The sequence below is a fragment of the Alosa sapidissima genome, chromosome 4 (genome assembly GCF_018492685.1).
Source record: "Alosa sapidissima isolate fAloSap1 chromosome 4, fAloSap1.pri, whole genome shotgun sequence".
Classification (NCBI taxonomy): Eukaryota; Metazoa; Chordata; class Actinopteri; order Clupeiformes; family Clupeidae; genus Alosa; species Alosa sapidissima.
This window is the reverse complement of record NC_055960.1, coordinates 7,780,892-7,804,133: the sequence shown is the minus strand read 5'-3', so window position 1 is coordinate 7,804,133 and position 23,242 is coordinate 7,780,892. Positions and strand designations below refer to the sequence as shown.

Below are 23,242 nucleotides of genomic sequence, written 5' to 3'. Positions count from 1 at the left end.
TGGAAGATCCAGGCATTCCTCCTTTCTCATCTCTAATGCCTCTTCCTTTCCAGGCCAGCCTAACTACAGACACCAACACATACAGACCATATAACACCCCATACTATGACTCGGCATCAAAGTCTGTGTCCAGATTAAGAACAGCATCTCCAGACTCGGCGTCCTCCAGCTCTCTGGCCATAATAGATGACAAAATAGATGATGCTCTTCAGTGTGGCAAAGACGTACCCATCACCATTAAGTACACCTTCACTGGGGAGACTTTCAACGCAGACTCTGTGGATGTCATTTATATGGTATGTGGAATACAGGTTCCATTACAGACATCTAAAGTCATTTGAATACTTTGTCATTAGGTTTCCTTGTTTGTTGCAGGTTTTATCAAGAGGACAGATTGTTCATCATGGTTTTGCTGAAGCTTCAGTGAAGGGTTCTCCACCAGTAACTCTGGGTGAGGTTTCCTTCCAGTTGTCCGTCAGTGCTGAGATGGCCCCCTCAGTGCAGGTCCTGGCCTACTGTGTCTTACCCAGTGAGACGGTTCTGGCTGACAGCAAAACCTTCTCAACGGAGAAGTGCTTCATAAACAAGGTACCACACTACAGCATGATATTGTCATGGTAGCACACTACAGCATGTTGTCATGGTAGTGCACTACAGCATGATGGTTGTCATGGAACACACTACAGCATGTTGTCATGGTAGCACACTACAGTGCAATGGTGTAATGGGAGCACACTACAGCATGTTGTTGTCATGGTAGCACAGTAGAGCATGTCATGGTAGCACGCTAGATCAAGGTAGTGGAAAGTTGTCTTTGTCCTCCTCTGCTGCTCTGTGATTGGTTGATAATATGCTGTTGTGTACACAGGTGTCGGTGCAGTTCTTCCCCCCTAAAGCGGTTCCTGGAGAGAAGAGCTCCCTGCAGCTGTCCGCCCAGCCTGGCTCTCTCTGCGGCCTCAGCGCTGTGGATCAGAGCATCTTCATCCTGGAACCTGGGAAACGCCTGAACGCTGACAAGGTTACCAGCACCATGACGACATAGATCTGACCCAGAGGGGACTGGGCCTCTGACGCTCATATGTATTACTGCCCATTACTGCCTGAAGAGAGGAGGAGGAGGAGGGGGGGGGGGGGGGGGGGGGATGATGCCTGGAGGGGGGGGGGGGGTGGTGATGATTCCTGAAGAGGGGGGGGTGATGGGGAGGAGGGGGGTGATGATGCGTTCCTCTTCCCCTCTAGGTTTTTGATCTGTTCCCGCCGATGGACTCATTTGTGGATTATGAAGTTGAAGATCCAGTAGAGTGTCTGAAAGTGAGACCGCGGCGATCTTTGTACTATCCTCCGGGACTCTCTGCAACTGATGCCTTTGCAGCTTTCCAGGTCTGAAAAATAAGCACTTGAACACAGAATAAGTCCATATCCTAATGTCCATAATATCTGTGAAGGAGGAGTCTATCTGCATCTGTGTCTGTTTTAGAGGTTGGGGCTGAAGGCTGTAACTAACCTGGTTTTGCGGACACCAGACTGCTTACTGTACCGGGGGGAGACGTACCACAAGGGATTCGGTAAGAGCACTTAAACATGAAACACACTGTAGACCTTGAATTGAGACACTGTAACCTAATTTAACAATGAGGCTCAATTTACTTGGTGTTTGTAGACCTGACCATTGACCAAGGCCTCTGATTGCTCTAATTAACACTACAGTCCTGTGTCAATGCCATCGCCATAGCAATAACAATGGCTCCCAAGCCTCTCCGAAGGCCTCCAAGCCATTTATAAAGCAGAAGATGTTATACCTACCAGTCTAAAGCAGAGAGCAGTTTGCTGTGGATGGCAGTAGTAGCACCTTATTTCCAGATCGCGTAGCGTCACAGAGAGAGAGATATGGCACATTCACTGCCTTCAGATCAGCGTAGCGTCACAGAGAGAGAGATATGGCACATTCACTGCCTTCAGATCAGCGTAGCATCACAGAGAGATATGGCACATTCACTGCCTTCAGATCAGCGTAGCGTCAGAGAGAGATATGGCACATTCACTGCCTTCAATATCAATGGGATCAGATCTCTTACGAAATTCTTACCTTTATGTCAGCAGTAATTGTTTAGGCGCAAACACAAATTCACCATTTAACAAGGGACATTCGAGGGACATTTAAAGTTTCCAATGTCGAGGGACATTTTCTAAATCTGTGAACCCCATTTTAATACCTTAATGCTGTCTGTGTGTCTGTCTGTCATTAAACAACATGTAAAGGATTTGGTCAGCGTCAGTAGGTATGGGCACTCTACCTTTCATGTCCACAGATGCAGGCAGACTATCACCTCAAGCCTCTGCTGCTGACATGGGGGGTTAATCGTGATGTGCACCGGTGCCCTGACGTGGGGGGGGAGGGGGAGAGACTGGGGGGGGGGGGGAGCAGAGAGGGCAGGTACTGCATACTGCATACTGCACATGTTGTACGAGTTTGTTTCTGCTTGATAGGGTATCCGTATCGCAAGGTGGCCTTTGGAGTTGCTGGAAATGCTGCACCAGATGCTCCAGTGCCGGAAAGTGTTGGTGTGACTGTTCGTACAATCTTCCCTGAGACGTGGATCTGGGACCTGGCAGAGGTCGGGTAAGTGGCCATGTAGAATCAGGGATCCTGTTTCCAGCACTAGTCTCCAGCCCCATAACCAGCTCCCCATATCCAGCCCCATCACCGTTGCTCTAACGTTGCTCTAACGTTGCTCTAACGTTGCTCTAACGTTGCTCTTCACAGGGGGTCTGGAGAAACACAAGTCCCTCTCACTGTCCCTGACACCATCACCACCTGGGAGATGGAGGCGTTCTGCCTGTCCCCCCAGGGCTTCGGTCTGGCCCCACCAGTTCAGCTCACAGTGTTCCAGCCCTTCTTCCTCGAGCTCTCCCTGCCCTACTCCATCATCCGTGGAGAGACCTTTGAGCTCAAAGCAACAGTTTTCAACTACCTGCCCAAGTGCATCATGGTATTACAACAGTTTTCAACTACCTGCCCCAGTGCATCATGGTATTGCAACAGTTTTCAACTACCTGCCCAAGTGCATCATGATATTGCAACATTTTTCAACTACCTGCCCAAGTGCATCATGGTATAGCAACAGATCATGCTCTGAGCATAAGGACTTTGAACTTTCTGGTAGCCAAAGTGTGTTCTGATTGAATTACTTAATTAGCTGTGTGTGTGTGTGTGTGTGTGTGTGTGTGTGTGAAAAACTCGATTCCCTCTCTAGCTTTTTATTTCAACATACCGTATTCGCCCCACAGGGTTACATTGTAGAATCATCCGACGTTGGTATGAAACATGGTGCCCATGATTTGAGTCGTCTGAACTCTTTATTTTTGTGTGTGTGTGTGTGTGTGTGTGTGTGTGTATATATATACACACACATATATACACACACACACACACACGGTATATGTGTGTATGTATGGCTCTGTAAAATACTGTGTACCGTTGCATCTCGTGTGTGTGTGTGTTAAACGAGTCCCTCTCTGGTAGGTCACAGTGACTCCAACCCCTTCATCAGACTTCACTCTGACCCCCTCCTCTGATGGCCAGTACTCCTCCTGTCTGTGTGCAGATGGGAGAAAAACCTTCAAATGGACGCTAGTGCCCTCTGTACTCGGTGAGTAACGCTGAGAGAGTTAAAGGAAAGTGGGTAACTTTATTAGACACTGGGACCCTCTGTACTCTGTGAGTAATGCTGAGAGCGTAGAGACACTGTAGTAGTGGACACTGCTGAAGCTGACCTGGGGAAACTTGCCTGCAGGAGAGATGAGCGTGACTGTGAGTGCGGCCGCTGAGCCGTCTCGGACTCTGTGTGGCAATGAAGTGGTGACCGTCCCAGAGAGAGGCCGCGTAGACGCAGTCACTCGCTCCCTCAAGGTCAAGGTAGGCATGCCAGTAGTCCTGCACAAGAACCTCTAGAGCTAAAATCACACTTCTAACATCTGTAACTTCTCTTTTGTAAGGCGGAAGGAACCGAGAAGGCAAGAAGTTTCAGCTGGCTCTTATGTCCAAAGGGTGAGCTCCAATCTTCTGTGTCTATAGTTCACGTGTTGTCCTTATGCATACTCTATGGAATGTATTAATAGATTCTTGTGTTAAAAGGAACCTGATGCTATTCTTGCATGCACTGTTATGTCCATGTATTTTGCCCAGACCTTTATTCATATTAGACCACTGGCCATTGGCCTGCTTGGCCCCCAACTCAGTTCCATGTTGTGTCCACAGGGGGCGCCCTGACGGAGGAGGTGGAGCTGACACTCCCAGGGGATGTAGTTAAGGGATCAGCCAGAGCCTCTGTGTCTGTGCTAGGTACCAACAGTCACATACAACACACGCTTCATATGCACAGCAGAGCCTTACATTGGCTGACTGACTGCTGAAACCCTAACCATGTTTGTCCAACACTCCATGCCTCCTGCAGGAGACATCTTAGGTCGTGCTCTGAAGAACATCGACAGCCTCCTGCAGATGCCTTATGGTTGTGGGGAGCAAAATATGGCCGTCCTCTCCCCAAATATCTACATTCTGCAGTACCTGCAGAACACTGGCCAGCTCACTGCAGACATTAAGGAGAAGGCCACCAACTTCCTCAAAAGCGGTGAGATGTTCTCTTCCTTTTGACAGTAGAGGGCAGTAGAGGGCACATGTCTATGTTCATTATTATGTATCCATCCTGGATAGTAAACCCCTGAACAAGATGGCACCTCTAACTTTTGAGTTCTGTGTGGTAGGCATGACTAATGACTATTTCCCATTTACCTTTGTAGCACCGGGTTGAACCCCTTTTGCCTTCAGAATTGCCTTAATTCTTTATAGCATACACTACCACTACCTCACGGGATCAAAAGAGTATACATACTTATATCTACCAGTCAAAAGTATGGACACACACACACACACACACACACACACACACACACACACACACTACATGGTACAACAATACCTACAACATCCAAAGTATGACAGAAGACAAAGCTCTCTAGAAATATATTATGACCATGTGTCACATTTCGTATTCTTCACTGTTTACCTCTATATCAAATTTGTTGATAATTGATTATTTTATTGATTTGATATTATTAAAGCCAACTTCATTCTTTTGAAGCAGTGCCTCCCTGTGGCCACACCCCTGGACACGCCCCTGATCTTTAGCAGTGCTCTCGATCACGTCTACATGCCTAAATGCATTGAGTTGCTGCCATGTGATGGGCTGAATAGATATCTGTTAATGAGCAGTTGAACACATGTGCCTAATACAGTGGCTGGTGATTTGGAACATAATAATGAGTAATATGGTTCTAATCAACAGGATACCAGAGGCAGCTGAACTATAAGCATCCTAATGGAGCATACAGCACGTTTGGAACAGGAGATGGAAACACATGGTGAGTCCATCCTGGTTCACAAAGTAAGACACCTGTAGACCACAAGACTCTTGATGTTGTTCTATCACATGCTTTTAATCTGGACATGGTTGATGTAATAGATACTGCATTCTCTGACCACAAATCGGTAACGTTTAATGCGCCGTTTCCCATGATTCAACACATGGCTACTAAAACATCACAGTGCCACTCAAGGAGGTCCTCCCCCTCTACGGCCTCAAATGCATCCTCTCCCCGATCTCTGCACTGAACAGGTGCTTTAAAGCTAATTGTGTTTCTGCATTAAAGCGTAACTCACCAAAATGCAACCTAGGGTCGTCTTGTGAATGTACCCGAGTCAAACTTTCATTTAAAAGCATAATTAGGACCGAAGCGCCACTTTTAAGATTGACAGTATTGTAATCGCCTTGTAATTATTGTATTGCCCTTTATACTGGAGTTGATGAATCATCTCTTGCAAGAGTTGGTACAAAACGCAACCGCTAGACTGCTTACCAGGACAAGGAAACGGGAACACATCACTCCAGTACTGCACTGGCTTCCTGTTAAATTTACAATCCAGTATAAAGTGGCATTGACTGTTTTTAAATCACTAAATGAGCGTGCTCCCGGTTATGTCACAAACATGCTGAACTTTTCCACTCAATAACGACCACTAGGATCTGCATCCCACGCAGAGCTGCCGAGCCAAAGCAAGGAGCGCAGCGGATGGAGTTTTGTTGGAGCGCTTTTTAATTTGGAGGCCGGAGCAGCCCCTCTGTTCCGCTCCGATTCCGCTCACACCAAGAGTCTGAGGCCCAAATTCACCCAGATTTCATTAGGGATGTGCCGATCCAGCTTTTTGCACTTCCGATCCGATACCAATATTGTAGCTTTTAGCATCGGCCGATATCGATACCGGCCGATCCAAGCATGTATTAAAGATTAAAGATATTTACTTATTTTGTTGTTATGCTCATGTTGAAAAGGGTTTTACTCTTAAGAACAACTAGCCAACTTAATTAGGTTAGTTTGAATAATCCACAGTGGTTGGTAATGAGAAGCTGACCTGTTTATTCTTAACAGGGTTAAATAAATACAAAATAATAAATAGTCAATTAACCACACAAACTGAATTGGCATCAGTGCTCTGCTCAAGAGTGTAAACCAAGGCTTAAAAAAGCCATCAGTGTAAACAATATTGTAAACAATATAAAATTACATATAAAAGCAACACACACAAAACCTGAGTAGAAAATAGTCAAATTACCACACACACTGCATTGGCTATAACAACCCAAATAACTGTCACGCCTTCTACAGTATTGCTATCTCCTCCACACTTTACTGCTCCATCTCCATACTCCAATTTCTACTGTTTGCCCTGGCTGCAGTCTGAGCATGATGGGGAGATTCTTCTTCACAAAGGTGATCATTTCAACATGCTCAGGTGTCAGCCTGCTCCTGTGCTCATCAATGATAAGTGAGACTGCGCTAAAAAGCCTCTCACTGTTGCGTTTTAAAAGCGAAACTGATGCCACAACTGGTCTGTGTTTGCTGAAGTAACCTAGGCTACATTTTTTATTACAGAAAATCAAGCAACATAGCAAGTAGGCCTATCTACACTATTTAGAGACAGGAGCTTAAGTTTACCGCGACAACAGCTGCCACTAATTCACATCGTCGTAGGCTGCGCTGATGCACAGACTAAACGGTAAAAAAAGTTATGATGGCCTACTGGAAGCTTCTGCCCTTTTGGATGTGTAGAGTTGTAGGCCTAGGTGCACTTAGTTGTTAGCGATTGACCAGGTTGCTTTTTGAAATGAAATGCGTTTGTTAGACTTTAATAGGAAAATTAAAGTGCGTGCTGTGCCTATACATTACACAACAATCTTAAATCGCGGAGATAGCTTTGCCTGTCTAACGAATGTTGTCAGCAGCAACATGCATAAGAGCCTTAATAGTAAGAGGGTCTCGCGGACACTCGCGGTCGCGGTTAACATTTAGGCTATATTAATTCAACTGACATGAAATGTTTGCTCGATAACTTTAAATTCTTAGTTGGACATGCACAGACAAGTGGGATGCTGGACAGGTCGCTAGGTGTGCTGAAAAACGCGGACCGGATTTGGGGGGAAAAGCTGAAAAACTGGAATGGATTACCTACATCGGTGCGCTGGAAAACACGGACCGGAGTTTTGAAAACAAACTGTATCGGGAGTCCGGATCGGGCCGATCCCATATTTTTTGCTAATATCGGCGGCCGATCCGATCCAAATATCGGATCGGGACATCCCTAGATTTCATGTCTTCGGAATGAAACCAAGACCGTTACATTTCAAAGATATTGGCCATAGTAAGTTCGTTAGGGATGGAGTTGCTAAATATTTTAGAAAGGAAACTGAATGTCATAGCCTAGGGCCTACTGTACAAGCGTACTATTCCTACAAAACAACTAGATACTAATAATGTAGAGCAAGAACATCCATGTGGTGGTTCCAGTGAGTAAACATTGATTTTGGAATTTAAGATGGTGTGGAATTTTGCGGAAACATGAGTGTTACGGAGAGCAAAAACGTGAGCAATTTGAATATGCTTCATATCAAGTAGCCTAAGGCTGAAGTATAACTTGGATGCTAAACCTGTGTTATTTAGGCAATTAATCCCACTGATCCTTTTAGTTTTAGGTTTATGTGTATTGACATTACCAAGCTTGTTCCTTGTTGCACTGTCGGTGTTGCATTATCTTTTACAATAAATGTTCTATGAGTGACATTGCCGTTGCTCTTAGATCTTTGGGATTTACGTTTTCTAAGGTGACAATTTGGCTTGTAGATTATTGCTTAGTATTATATTAGTAATAGTAATATTGCTTAGAATTGCTTTAAATTGCTTAGTATTATATTAGTAATAGTAATATTAGATTAGTGCTTTCAGTATCCATGCAACGCCTCTGGAACAGCTTACCACCGGAACTCTAATCGGCATCACCTGTGACTGTTTTTAAATCCCTACTAAAAACCCATCTCTTCAGCCCCAGCTGGGGCACCTGCACCGTACGGCGGCGGCCCGGGTCCGATTCCCGCCTCGTGGTCCTTTCCGGATCCCACCCCGACTCTCTCTCCCATTCACTTCCTGTCACTCTCCACCGTCCTATCATTAAACGCATAAAAAGACCAAAAATATATTTTAAAAAAATGTATTATATAATATCTAAATTTTTTTTTTAAAAAAAACATCTCTTCAGACTTGCTTTTAACAGCCACTGAGCCTGTGGAACTATGGATTTGATGCCACTTGTATTTTGTCTGTATATTTATATGTCTGTTTCTCTCGTTTTGGTTTTTGTCTGGAGGTGTCGGCTGTAGTTGATGCTTGAATCATCTTTTAAACTCTGTCTTTTTTAACTGTGAAGCACTTTGGAATGTAATGTGCTATAGAAATGAAAATGACTTGCATACAATGCTCCTAACCTTAGACCACAGCTCTTACCTCTGGACAGAAGCAAACTCAGCGTTGTGTCCATCTCTTCTCCCAGGCTCACTGCATTTGTGTTGAGGTCGTTTGGAAAAGCAAAGTCCTTTGTCTACATTGATCCAAAAGTTATAACGGATGCGAGCACTTGGCTTGGAGGAAACCTTCGACCAGATGGTGTTTTCAATATGCAGGGGAAACTCTTCAACAACAGAATGAAGGTCTGACCTGTATGATACTGGATGCTGAATTCTATTTCATTTCTACTGCTTTCAGCACCTGGATTTCAATCACATGCACGTGCAGGTCGAGTGTTTATATCAACAAAGTCACTCGTGACATGGGGTGACGCATGACCCCGTCCTGGTACTTAAGGTGTGCTCACCCCGGAAGTGACCTCTTGAAATCTTCTCGTGTGGAAGCAGGTTGTTTAGAGTGTTGGCATATTTTCGTGGACGAACGCTGGAATCTTTTCAAACCGTACAGTTGGAGCTGCGATTTTCTCGCCCTCTTATAAGACTGCGATTTGTCTACGTGACTTTCTATTATGATCGGTAAGTACACTTTTCTTTATTAATACCGTTACGAGTGAGCTCGCTCTACTGTGGCAACTAGGCCTATGTGGAATCGTTTGGGTGTTTTTTCGCCTTCTAGCGATTCAGGGTGCCTTAAATACATTTTTGTTTATTGAAATGCTTTCGCGGTCTCGCGGGCTTCTTGAGTTAATGACGGATCTTGTGTTTTCCGCAACATCTTCCTAAGTGAGTTAGAATTCAAGCGAATTCCGCTTTTGTATTGGAAGTGCTAATTTCACGTTTATGAGATTGTTTGTTCGCGTTTTCAAACGCTCTCTTCTGTTTCTTATTTCTAAACTAAGGTGGCGAGGTGAGCGCGTGTTCGCTCCTTATTTGCGCATATTTGTTTAGCCTACTGCGTTTGATAGCCTCCCTGATTTGTTGCGTTTGATTAGCCTCCCTGATGAACTGGAGGATGGCCACGATAAGTGTCCAAGCTGTCTGGGCATGGAACACTTAAGGCAGGGTTTGACAGACCAGGCTTGCATGAATTGCAGTTGCCTGAGCGTAGCTGCAAGGACTGCTAGGCTAGCCCAACTAGAATGGGGGTTAAACTCCCAACCACCCCCTGCAAGGAGCCGCATGGGATCCCCAAAAGCAGAAACGCAGAGCAGACACACGGGAGGCCTCTGCTAAGAGGAGGCTTAAACTCCCTACGCCAGATCCTTTAAACCAGAAGGTAGAAGACATGGCTTCGGAGTTCACTCAGATTAAAGCGATGCTCCTTAATCTACAAGGGGAGCACAGCCTGCTGGCGATCACGCAGCAGCCGCTTCAAGGTCTTCATCAGAGCAGCCCCCTGTGCTGTCCCCAGCTGGGGGTGCCCGAGAGGAGGATGGGCTCTCCGAGGCTCTGATAGAGAGCACATCGACGGTTGATGAGTGGGCGGATGATCTGGGAGATGTAGAGTCTTATGGCTCGTACACCCAGGATGCTTCTGGACACAGCTCACAGAAGGGCTCAGTTGCTAGCCACACATCAGCGATCAAACCCGCTGTGAAGATAGCGCTGGCACGCCTGGGCTTAGATGCAGCACCAGCGCAGGTAGGCCCCTTCTACTGCATCTTTTAGCGTGCCTCCTTCAGCTCCTTTCATTGAGGAGTTACAGAGATGCTGGGCTGACCCCAGACGTTTCTCCCATCTCCCCAGCGACTGCAGAACCCTGGCTAGTATGCAGGATGCAGCCAGTCATGGGCTGGACCGCATGCCGTTTATAGGGCCGGCACTTGCCGCCCTTATCCTTTCACCTGATGAGGCATTAAGGCCAGATGCACGTTGTCCCCGGCCACAGTGTCGCCTGACTGACGAGCTTATTGGGAAGAGCTATGACTCACCGGCGCGGGTTGCGCGCATAGGCAACTCAATGTCGCACCTTATACTGTCCCTGTCACAGACCCTCCAGTCCTCTGGAGCAGACCAGTCGGCAGAAGTGCTGAGTGAGGCCTCACTGAAAGCATTTGGGTACATGACAAGGGAACTGGGGAGACTAATGTCGTCCCTGACCCTGACACGGCGACAGATATGGCTGGCTCAGTCACCATTGTCTGAGCCCTGCAGGAAAGCCCTTTGTTGTCTCACGGTGGTTCCTGGACAACTCTTTGGGCCTGCCGCACAGCAAACGCTCGAACGCAGCCTACAGGTAACGCAAACCAGGCAGCAGTTTGCTAGCCTGCGCCGTGTATCCGTTCGGGGACAGAGGCCCGCTACGGCGGGTGATACTCTTCAGCCAATAAGGCGGACCTTTGCACAGGGGTCAACAAGGCCAGAGCGGTTTCGCCGGCCTGCTGAGAACCAACCCTCACAGGGAACGGCGCACGCCTGAATATTGCCCCTTTCGGAATAGGAGGGGGCGAGGAGGTAGACAGTGACGTCTACAGGCCGGCGGTCGGACGTTTCACCAGAGAACAGCTCAATTACTGGGAAGTGAATACAGCAGACCCCTGGGGTAGTGTCAACCCTGTCAAAAGGGTACACCATCCAGTTCAAGCACCGACCGCCGAGGTTTCAAGGGGTCAAAATGACTGAAGGACCAGGGCAAGGCTCTGGCCCTACGCCAGGAGGTTCGGGCCCTCCTGGAAAAGGGGGCCCTCCAGCAACTAGGGTCACCATCACAAGACTGTGGGTTCTATACACATATTTTTTAATTCCAAAGAAGGGGGGTGGACTTCGCCCCATACTGGATCTAAGGCTGTTGAACAGCCATCTAAAGGTATTCAAATTCCATATGCTTCACACAGCAGAGGTATTACAAAGCGTCAAGCAAGACGTCTGGTTTACAACCATAGACCTGAAAGATGCATATTTTCATATTCCAATTGCACTTCACCACAGGCAATTCCTCCGCTTCGCTTTCGAGGGGAGGTCTTACCAGTTCCGGGTCCTGCCATCGGAATCTCTCTGGCCCCCCGGACCTTAACAAGATTTGCTGCGGCAGCCCTGGCTCCGCTTCAAGGCAGAGGTATGCGCATCCTTCTTTACCTAAATGATTGCCCTTGTCTGGGAACAGAGAAGCCAGAGGCATTAAGGGACTCAGCCCTGCTAGTCGCTCATGTCACCAGGCTAGGGCTAACTGTGAATTTCGGGAAGAGCTCCCTAATCCCCAGCCAGCAGACGGTGTTCATTGGAATCGAAACTGGACTCGCAGACAATGAGGGCAACCCCATCTCAGAGGAGGGTAGGCGAGATTCTCCTCTGCATAGTGTGATTCAGGAGAGGCTGAGCTCTGACGCTCAGGTCCTTCCAGGCGCTGTTGGGCATGCTTACAGCAGCTTCTTCCGTAGTCCCCCTGGGCCTTCTTTTCTTTGAGGCCTCTCCAAATATGGATGAACAGGCTAGGGTTTCATCCAAAGCACCACAGGCACAGACTGGTGACCGTTACCACCAGTTGCCTAAAAGGGTTACAGCCATGGAAGAAGCATTCGTTCCTGACTGCCGGGGTTCGTTTAGGGATCATACCTTCTCGCAGAGAAGTGGTAGAGACCGACGCATCCCTGGCCGGATGGGGGGCTGTTTGGCAGTGCAGAACTGCCCAAGGCACATGGGACCCTTGACAGAGGGAACAAAACATAAATTTGTTGGAGCTACAGGCAGTCGCTCTTGCTCTCGAGCATTTCCTGCCAGTCTTAGCAGGGAGACATGTCCTTATAAGGACAGACAACATGTCAGTGGTTTACCATATCAACCACCAGGGGAGCACAAGGTCTCTAGCATCCCTGAGGCTGATTCAGCAGCTACTCTCATGGGCCTACCCTCGGCTATTGAGCCTGAGGGCAATGCACATCCCAGGCACACGGAATGTCACAGTGGACTTCTTGTCCAGGCAACACCCCGATCCAGGGGAATGGAGGCTGAACCTAGAAGTGGTGCACGCCATCTGGCACCAATATGGCAGAGCGGAGGTGGATCTTTTCGCCTCTCAAGCCACAACACACTGCCCCCTCTGGTTCTCACTCAGGGAGTCAACAAGCCCCTTGGGCCAGGATGCGCTGCCGCATGGGTGGCCCCAGCAGCTCCTATATGCATTCCCCCCACTCCCGCTCATACTACCCACTCTAGAGAGGATTCTCTGGGAGGGCCACCAAGTGCTGCTTGTAGCCCCCAGGTGGCCAGGGAGAGTCTGGTTCCCGGTGCTATGCAGCCTACTGGACGGACAGCCTTGGCGTCTCCCTGTGCGCATAGACCTCCTCTCTCAGCTGGGTGGCCGGATCTGGCATCCGAACCCAGCACGATTGCAACTTTGGGTGTGGCCTCTGAAGGGCCTGAACCACTGCTAGGGGCATGTGACCCTGCAGTGGTACAGACTATCCACAACTCACGGGCACCTTCCACTAATGCGCTTTACGCTAATAGGTGGAAGCTTTTTATACAATGGTGCCAAGAACATGGACAGGAGCTATCCTCAGTTTTCTACAATCGCGGTTTGATGACGGACTGGCGGCATCCACTATCAAGGTGTATGTAGCTGCAATATCAGCTAGGCATAACAAGGTAGAGGGAGTTACAGTGGGATCCCATAGTCTGGTGACCCGTTTTCTCAAGGGTGCTCAGCGACTGAGGCCCCCTCAAAGAAGGATGATACCTTCCTGGGACTTGCCGCTGGTGCTGAATGCACTGTGTCGGCACCCTTTTGAACCTCTGGGGAGGTCGGGATTAAAATGGTTGTCTTTGAAGACTGCTTTTCTCCTAGCCATGTCATTGGCGAAGAGAGTGGGAGAGCTACACGCGCTGTCTGTCAGCCGGGAGTGCCTACAATGGACTTCCGATGGCACAGGGGTGACCCTGTGGCCGAACCCGGCATTTTTACCTAAAACCTTCTCTGCAACGTATGCTAACCAGCCGCTCAGTCTGGGAGCATTCGAGCCCCCAGCCCAGGGAGAGGAACCGGGGCAAGGTGACATTCTTCTATGCCCAGTCCGAGTATTGAAAGCCTATATCGAACAGACCGCTGCCCTCCAGCAGTCACATTCATTATTCATCTGCCACACTGGACATGCGCGGGGCCTGGCTTTGTCCAAGCAACGGCTATCCAAGTGGATCGTGGAGGCCATCAGCTATGCCTACTCTGATAGTGGCTTACCGGTTCCACCTCGCGTTCGTGGTCACTCAACTCTGAGTGTAGCTGGGTCATGGTCAGTACTACGCGGAGTCCCACTTTCCGACATATGCATGGCGGCCTCATGGGCATCGACTTGCACATTTGCAAGGTTTTATAGGGTCAATAGCCACAGCCACCCTCTCAAGCCATTAAAAGGGTATGTAGATCTTCTTCGTGACCCTGTTGGAATTTGTCATCCAGGTGCTGAAAGCACCGCCTCTGGCGGTCAGTAGAAATGAAATAGAATAATTGTTACGTATGTAACCGCGGTTCTATGAATTTCGGATGACCGCCAGTCACTCGGAAGGCGAACGAGAAGATTGCCAAGAGGTCACTTCCGGGGTGAGCGCACCTTAAGTACCGGGACGGGGGTCATGCGTCACCCCATGTCACGAGTGACTTTGTTGATAAACACTCGACCTGCACGTGCATGTGATGGAAATCCAAAATTCATAGAACCGCGGTTACATACGTAACCATCGTTTTCAGTGTTGATGAGTTTTTCATTGTTTTATAGGGGGGTGTAAGCGATGATGTAACAATAACAGCTTACATCGCTGCATCAATGCTTGAGCTGAATATGAGCACTGTTACGGTAGGTAAATCTGTCTCAAACCATCTCCTCTATCAAAGGTTTCATTGAGATGCTTTATCTTTTCCATAGCTGTCTGAACATGACTAGAAAGTCATACCCCTTTTGTACCGCTCATGAGAAATATAACCTTTGACCAGAATGTTTAAAAAATAATCTATTTTTATTACTTCAGCAAGAAACCATGAGGTTCCTGAAGTCCTCCGCCAGTGACCGCTCCAACACCTACACCACCGCTCTGCTGGCCTACACCTTCAGCCTCGCTGGGGAAGCAGACCTCCGAGCTGAGCTGCTGAAACACTTGGACAGCGTAGCGACCTCTGCTGGTAGGACACGTTGTGCAGTGTGCCAGAACCGACATAGATGAGCAAACACGTGCATCTGCTGCCTTTATCTCCTACGGCTCATGTCTTTATCTCATACGGCTCATGTTTATCTCATACGGCTCATGTCTTCAACGAGAAGATATGATCACATATCGCCAGTACTAAAATCACTACACTGGCTCCCAGTAAAACAAAGAATTGATTTTAAAATACTTCTTATTGTTTTTAAATCATTGAATGGCTTAGCCCCATCATATATCTCTGATATGATCACTGCATATACTCCAGCCAGATGCCTACGGTCCTCAAGCAAAGGTCTCCCCGAGAATCCCGAGAATAAATACTAGTTCCGCTCATGGTGCTTTTAGTCACTATGCCCCTACTCTCTGGAACTCCCTACCTTCTGAACTGAAATCTTCCCAATCAGTGAACTCTTTTAAAAACAGACTGAAAACATATTTATTTGCCTCAGCTTTTGGTTAAAATTGAAGGTCTTTCCAAGTTGGTGTGGCGACTTTCATTTTTATTACTTTTATCAGAAATTCTTATTTCTAGTACCATTTTTTTATTTTACTATTAATGTGTTTTAATGTCTATTTGATAATGTTTTCTAAAAGCACATTGGAGTCTGTGTATGCATATGAAATGTGCTATATAAATAAACTTGAATTGAATGTCTATCTCCTACGGCTCATGTCTTCTCAGGGAGTCTCCTGCACTGGTCTCAGTCCTCATCAGAGCAAGCTGATTCCCTGGCAGTGGAGACGAGTGCTTATGTGCTGTTAGCTGTTCTCACCAAACCCGCCCTGACGGCTGCAGACCTGGGCTATGCTTCCAGGATCGTCAACTGGCTGGTGAAGCAGCAGAATCCGTATGGAGGCTTCTCTTCCACACAGGTGCTCCACACACCTTTCCTTTCTAAGCTGTTTGTGTGTGTGTGTGTGTGTGTGTGTGTGTGTGCTGACGGCTGGGTGTGTGTGTGTGTGTGTGTGTGCTGACGGCTGGGTGTGTGTGTGTGTGTGTGTGTGCTGACTGCTGTGTGTGTGTGTGTGTGTGTGTGTGTGTGTGCTGACTGCTGTGTGTGTGTGTGTGTGTGCTGACTGCTGTGTGTGTGTGTGTGTGTGTGCTGACTGCTGGGTGTGTGTGTGTGTGTGTGCTGACTGCTGTGTGTGTGTGTGTGTGTGTGTGTGTGCTGACTGCTGTGTGTGTGTGTGTGTGTGTGCTGACTGCTGGGTGTGTGTGTGTGTGTGTGTGTGTGTGTGTGTGTGCTGACGGCTGGGTGTGTGTGTGTGTGTGTGTGTGCTGACTGCTGTGTGTGTGTGTGTGTGTGTGTGTGTGTGCTGACTGCTGTGTGTGTGTGTGTGTGTGTGTGCTGACTGCTGTGTGTGTGTGTGTGTGTGTGTGTGTGTGTGTGTGTGTGTGTGTGTGTGTGTGTGTGTGTGCTGACTGCTGTGTGTGTGTGTGTGCTGACTGCTGTGTGTGTGTGTGTGTGTGTGTGTGTGTGTGTGTGCTGACTGCTGTGTGTGTGTGTGTGTGTGTGTGTGCTGGGTGTGTGTGTGTGTGTGTGTGTGTGTGTGCTGACGGCTGGGTGTGTGTGTGTGTGTGTGTGTGCTGACTGCTGTGTGTGTGTGTGTGTGCTGACTGCTGGGTGTGTGTGTGTGTGTGTGCTGACGGCTGGGGGTGTGTGTGTGTGTGTGTGTGTGTGTGCTGACGGCTGGGTGTGTGTTCTCTCAGGACACGGTGGTGGCACTGCAGGCTCTGGCTCTGTATGCCACCAAGGTCTTCAGCCCACATGGCTCCGGCACAGTGACCGTGCGGTCAGCAGGGGGCGACACACACCAGTTTGATGTGAACCAGCACAACACACTGCTGTACCAGGAGAGGGCGCTGCGCCACGTTCCTGGGAAGTACAGCGTGGACGTGAAGGGCTCTGCATGCGCTTCTGTGGGGGTCAGTGGAAAAGAACTTGTTTCTAAACTATTGATGATGGATACTCTGTCCGTGACATTTCTTCACATCTCTCGCCCTCTTCAACAGGTCGCTCTCTTCTACAACATCCCCACTCCCAGTAAACATTCAACCCTGAGCATTAAGACTCAAGCCAAGCCTCTGACTGAGGGACAGTGCAACAAGGCCGATGGGCAACAGGCCTTCAGCCTCCACATCACAGTCCAGTATGTGTGTGTGTGTGTGTGTGTGTGTGGGCAGCAGGCCTTCACAGTACAGTATGGAGCTCCATGCAGCGCCTGCTTCTGCTCTCTTTGACTGAACTAGTCTGACCGCATCCGTTCTAATAGTTATTCCTCCTTTCTTGTGCAGATACACATCCGTTCTAATAGTTATTCCTCCTTTCTTGTGCAGATATAACGGACCACTGCAGAGCACGAACATGGTGATAATAGATGTGAAAATCTTATCTGGCTTCACTGCTGACGCTGAAAAAGTAAGTTGTCCCTCCTACATCTGTTGCTCTGTGTGCACCATCCATAATGTTGCTGATGGAGGCTGTGTTGTGTGTGTGTGTGTGTGTGTGCACCATCCATAATGTTGCTGATGGAGGCTGTGTTGGTGTGTGTGTGCACCATCCATAATGTTGCTGATGGAGGCTGTGTTTGTGTGTGTGCACCATCCATAATGTTGCTGATGGAGGCTGTGTTGGTGTGTGTGCATCATCCATAATGTTGCTGATGGAAGCTGTGTTGGTGGGCGTGTGTGTGTGTGTGTGTGTGTGCACCATCCATAATGTTGCTGATGGAAGCTGTGTGTGTGTGTGTGTGTGTGTGTGCGCGCGCCATCCATAATGTTGCTGATGGAGGCTGTGTTGGTGTGTGTGTGTGTGCGCACCATCCATAATGTTGCTGATGGAGGCTGTGTTGGTGTGTGTGCACCATCCATAATGTTGCTGATGGAAGCTGTGTGTGTGTGTGTGCACCATCCATAATGTTGCTGATGGAAGCTGTGTTGGTGTGTGTGCACCATCCATAATGTTGCTGATGGAGGCTGTGTGCACCATCCATAATGTTGCTGATGGACGCTGTGTTGGTGTGTGTGCATCATCCATAATGTTGCTGATGGAAGCTGTGTTGGTGGGCGTGTGTGTGTGTGTGTGTGTGTGCACCATCCATAATGTTGCTGATGGAAGCTGTGTGTGTGTGTGTGTGTGTGTGCGCGCGCCATCCATAATGTTGCTGATGGAGGCTGTGTTGGTGTGTGTGTGTGCGCACCATCCATAATGTTGCTGATGGAGGCTGTGTTGGTGTGTGTGCACCATCCATAATGTTGCTGATGGAAGCTGTGTGTGTGTGTGTGCACCATCCATAATGTTGCTGATGGAAGCTGTGTTGGTGTGTGTGCACCATCCATAATGTTGCTGATGGAGGCTGTGTGCACCATCCATAATGTTGCTGATGGACGCTGTGTTGGTGTGTGTGTGCACCATCTATAATGTTCTGTGTTTTAACAGCTTCAGGGCAGCATGTTTGTGGACCGAGTTGACAGGAAAGATGACCACATCCTTGTGTATCTGTCAGAGGTAAGGCCATCTGTAAGAATCCTGGTTTTCACTGAAACATGCTGCACCTACTTGCGCTCTGTCCATCTGATGTGATGTGTTTCTTTTGATTTCCAAACAGGTTCGAAAGGATATACCTGTTGACTACGAACTGACCATCCAACAGGATTTGCCAGTCACCAACCTGAAGCCAGCAGGGGTCAAGGTGTATGACTACTACCAGACCAGTAAGACTCCATAGACCAAGACCAGCATTACATATATGTATAATTACATTGCCATGGATACAGCAGTGCTAGTAAGCCCCTGACCAATGAAATCTCTCTCTCTCAATCAGGTGACCAAGCTGAGGCTGAGTACTCCTCCCCTTGTGCAGGTCAGTTAGTCTGCTGAGTCCTCTAAAGAACAACAACAGGTCCCAATATTCTATTTAACGTGTGTGTGTGTGTGTGTGTGTGTGTGTGTGTGTGTGTGTGTGTCCTCCCCTTGTGCAGGTCAGGGGACAGCAGAAGGAAGAGGTCATTAAGTGGAAATTATTTTGACATTTCAACTCTTTAACTTGCTGATGTGTTTGATTGTATATCTGTAATAAATACTGCAATCCTAGCATTTGTCTCATGTTCATACTGTTCAGAGGATTGTCAGTTGAAGACAATATGTTTATGAAAGAATATGAATGAAAACAGTATTACCGTACATCCCTGCTGAAAAAAACGGCAAGAAACCAGCTTCTGCTGGTCTTTGCTGGTTTTCTTCCAGCTATTGCTGGACTTTGCTGGTTGGGCCACCAGCTGGATATGCTGGCGTGACCATCTGAGGAAGTTGGTCATGCTGGTGTGACCAGCCTGTCTTGTGGGATACAGCTGGTGCAAGATGGTCATGCTTGTGACCAGTCTGTCAAGCTGGCCATGCTGGTTTGCTAGAATGACCAACATAAACTGGAATGGCCAGTTAAACCAGCACTATAGACCAGCAACACCAGCTAAAATGACCAGCTTGAGGTGGTACGACAAACAAAACCGGCTGAATTACCATCATAAGCTGGGAAAACCAGCCGAATTTATGTTTTCGCAAGAGTTTTGTTGGTCTAGCAGGTCAACCATCATAGGGTGGTCAAACAAGCTGGTTAACTGGTCTTGAATTTCCCCTTGAGGATCAATAAAGTATCTATCTAGCTATCTCTATCTACTGTATCTATCTAACAAGCTGGTCAACCAGCAAACCACCTTTAGCTGGTCAGGCTGGTTTTTTTCAACAGGGATGTAGAGCTCAGCATTGTCATTTTATGAAGGAATATGGTTGAAAACAATATTATGAAACAAGGAACATTGTTATATATGGCTTCACGGCATCCTGATCCATAATATCCACAAGCGGTGATCATCAGGGACTTGAGATGGTATCAAAACATATCAGTAGCAGCTCCTGCTACGGACAGGTGGTTTTTATTATGATTTTAAATTTGCCTTGCAACTTGAGCTTAATAGAAGTGGTTGAGAAGAGAAGTGGGCAAGTGGGCCACGCTGCTGAGAAGTGGGTTTGACGTCACTTGGCAATGTTTGCAGTGATTTGGTATTTTCTTCTAGCTGTGGTACCTAGGTTTAAGAAGAAACACATTAACAGCAAATCTACTCCTTCCCATTGTACTTGGTACAACTCCTTTTAACCTGGATCTTTATGTTTAACCTTCTATACTAATGAGCCCATGAGTGCGTTCACATCTTTATTTGTAAGAGAATATCCTGGGGCCCTCACCCATGACTCGTCAGGGTTGACTCGGTTGGAAATCCAATAACTGCTTTGCTGCTGTACCCACAGCTGGACACAGCATTCTCATGTAGCAACATTAGTTACATTACTGAGGCCCTCCGCTGGACACAGCATTCTCATGTAGCAACATTAGTTACATTACTGAGGCCCTCTGCTGGACACAACATTCTTATTCAGTTCCATCTCTAGAAGTCCCCTGAACATTCTAAAGGGTATGAGAGGTGGGGCCTGTTGGTCACATGGCACTCAAACTAATCAGAGGGCTGAATGTGATTGATTGGTTTGGGGCCTTTATCCAGAGGGCTGAATGTGATTGGATAAAGGCCTCGGGTGCCACATTTGGACTGAAGAGTGTATAGAGCAGCAGAATGAGCAAGAACACGGAACCATTAAAGGGATTATCATCAAGAAATACAGTATACGCTCTATAGGGGGCGCTGAGTAGAAATACAGTATAAGCTCTATAGGGGGCGCTGAGTAGAAATACAGATACGCTCGATACGCTCAAATTATCGTCGTCGCAATTCAAATTCCACTGGAGCTCCAAGTGGATTTGTACGCAGCCTTACAACACTTTACAGCTCTTCGAGTCACGGTAAAATGTAATTTTTGGTACATAGCTAATTTAGATAAACTTATGGTGTAGGTGCTAGTGTTTTTTTAGGAATCCGCTGTCTTGGTTTGTATAGAAATGAATATTAAGTGACCTACACGTAAGAGGTTGGAGTCGACATACATGACGGTTGGTAATATGTGACGTTCCTGTATATTTTTTCTAAAAAAACGAGCTATGGAAAATCCATAGACAGCAAAAATCCCATTCATTTTGCCAAACTGTAGGAACGCAACCAGTAGGGGGCGATGAGATGACTTTTCCTCCCCATGTGCCCCTGTGTTTTGTGTCTGGCACCAGAGGCAAATTAACTCCTGCAAGCTCATTTCTCAGTCCAGCAGGGCCCGTATTCACAAAGAATTTTAAGGCTAAAACAGAGCCCATCTACGGAGAGCCTGGCCACTCCCTATTAAGTCCCATTGTACCGAATTTTGGTTTCTTGAATTTCCCCTTGGGGATCAATAAAGTATCTATCTATATATCTATCTATCTAGTTCCACCAGAGTTCCACTGGGGGCGATCGCCATGAGTGAAAAATGAATGGGAGTCTATGGAGCTAGACAGCAAATTTGTCTCCTTCACCTGATTGTCTTTGAGAAATCTCAGATTTGATTGTAGTTTTTACAACAACATGGGTTATAGGTCGAAAGTACTTGTCCTTTCTATTTCTTACAGGTTGGGTCGTTGTTGCCCATAACACGCTAGCATTGTGCTAATGAATGACATCATTAACACGTTTGAAAGGCTTTTTAGAACAATTAAGTGACTTTAAACAATATAATAGTCAACAGTGTGTAGGCCTATTTTATTTGCCTCCCCTGAAATATAACAAAAAAAATATTTCATATCCCGAGAAAAGTGGATTTTGAGGGGTACAGCTCCATAGACCTCCATTCATTCTGCACTTGTGGACGAGCGCCCTCACGTGGAACCAGAGAAGGAACTGCAACCAGTTCAGAAACCGGAAGTTTCGCCTTATTCACCCGGCCGGTGGTGACTACACTTGCCATAGACCTCTCCAGAATAAGTCCCGCCTCCGTAACTTCCGTATCCATCCAACTTCCGGTCGTCAAATGTCTATGGGAAATAACATGGCATTTCGAAAGATCGTACCCGTCAGACTCTGTAGGTGACAAAGTAGAAAAAGCTGGTGGGCCGATTGGCCTACACCAGGGGTGGCCAACCTGCGGCTCCTTGCCTCCTCTCGTGCGGCTCGCGGCTGCTCAACTGATGTCACTTCTCCTTGGATTTATAGTTTTTTTTTTTTTTGAAATAGCCTATATTTCTAGTAAATGAAAACAGATAGATAGATACTTTATTGATCCCCAGGGGAAATTCAAGGTCTCAGCAGCATACATACAACACAAACACATTCTTTAACAGCAGAAGAGTAATTAAAGTATATCATATATAAAAACACAACTAAGCAGTAAGGACAGTAGAAGATAAAGGATATGCTAAATATAATAAAATACAAATTATACTAACACTTAATACAATATATAAAAATATACTAAAATACAAATAACAAAATTACAAATTATACTAACACTTAATCTAAATAAATTCTAAAAACAGTATCCACATAGTGGTGATTAATAAATCAGAGGCGCTTGCAATGACTGAGGCAGGGACTGAGCCTGTGATTCTCTGTGCATAGTAAGGTATGGTAAGGTGCTCTAAGGTGCTCTGTGTGAATGAGTGTCATGGTGGTAGTGCAATGGTGATAGTGGTCATGGTGATAGTGCAAATGAGTAAGTCAACAGTGCAACAATGCAGAAATAAAGTAAAGTCTATATATCTATATATTTAACTATTTAAGAAAATGTATAAGTGTGGCCACAGTTCGGCTGTGGCATGGAGGGGGGGGGGGGGGGGTATGCATATGTGCTAATGTGCTAATATAGCACGCAAACAGTGAGGCATAAAGACAGTGGTACAAGTGGCTAGTGGACAGACAGTACCAAACATGGAGGCAGACAGACTATGCAGAGAAGTCTATCTCTCCTCTTCCCGTAAGTGAGGCATTGAACAGTTCAATGGCCCTGGGGACAAATGACTTTCTCAGTCTGTCAGTTGTGCAAGGCAGTGAGCGAAGTCTCCAGCTGATCAGGCTCTTCTGTTTAACAATAGTGCTGTGGAGTGGGTGACACTCATTGTCCAAGATGTTGATCAGTTTGTTCAGGGTCCTTTTGTCAGATAGTGAAGTGATCCACTCCAGTTCAGCTCCCACTACAGAGCCAGCTTTCCTTACCAGCCTGTCAATTCGCCCCACATCCTTCTTCCTTGTGCTTCCACCCCAGCATACTACTGCATAGAAGAGGACGCTGGCAACAACAGACTGGTAGAACATCCTGAGGAGCTTACTGCACACATTGAAGGACCGC

At 47.1% G+C, this 23,242-nt stretch overlaps 1 protein-coding gene across 8 annotated transcripts in view; it reads left to right on the top strand.

The window, feature by feature from the left end:
• LOC121707222 (alpha-2-macroglobulin-like protein 1) overlaps nt 1–19,078 on the top strand; it is a 40,803-nt gene extending 21,725 nt beyond the window's left edge. For all 8 annotated transcript variants that reach the window (XM_042089610.1, XM_042089606.1, XM_042089605.1 and 5 more), the window contains exons 14-37: nt 54–296; nt 376–588; nt 869–1,018; nt 1,240–1,380; nt 1,478–1,565; nt 2,488–2,620; nt 2,765–2,990; nt 3,524–3,650; nt 3,795–3,916; nt 3,997–4,048; nt 4,259–4,342; nt 4,455–4,631; nt 5,346–5,421; nt 8,939–9,095; nt 14,561–14,638; nt 14,811–14,961; nt 15,667–15,857; nt 16,696–16,911; nt 16,999–17,135; nt 17,323–17,404; nt 18,425–18,493; nt 18,594–18,699; nt 18,810–18,848; nt 18,967–19,078. In XM_042089610.1, coding sequence (XP_041945544.1) covers nt 54–296; nt 376–588; nt 869–1,018; nt 1,240–1,380; nt 1,478–1,565; nt 2,488–2,620; nt 2,765–2,990; nt 3,524–3,650; nt 3,795–3,916; nt 3,997–4,048; nt 4,259–4,342; nt 4,455–4,631; nt 5,346–5,421; nt 8,939–9,095; nt 14,561–14,638; nt 14,811–14,961; nt 15,667–15,857; nt 16,696–16,911; nt 16,999–17,135; nt 17,323–17,404; nt 18,425–18,493; nt 18,594–18,699; nt 18,810–18,848; nt 18,967–18,998 — 3,090 coding nt within the window. In that variant the 3' untranslated portion in view covers nt 18,999–19,078. The remainder of the gene's footprint in view (nt 1–53; nt 297–375; nt 589–868; nt 1,019–1,239; nt 1,381–1,477; nt 1,566–2,487; nt 2,621–2,764; nt 2,991–3,523; nt 3,651–3,794; nt 3,917–3,996; nt 4,049–4,258; nt 4,343–4,454; nt 4,632–5,345; nt 5,422–8,938; nt 9,096–14,560; nt 14,639–14,810; nt 14,962–15,666; nt 15,858–16,695; nt 16,912–16,998; nt 17,136–17,322; nt 17,405–18,424; nt 18,494–18,593; nt 18,700–18,809; nt 18,849–18,966) is intronic.
• Nucleotides 19,079–23,242: the final 4,164 nt, after the last annotated feature.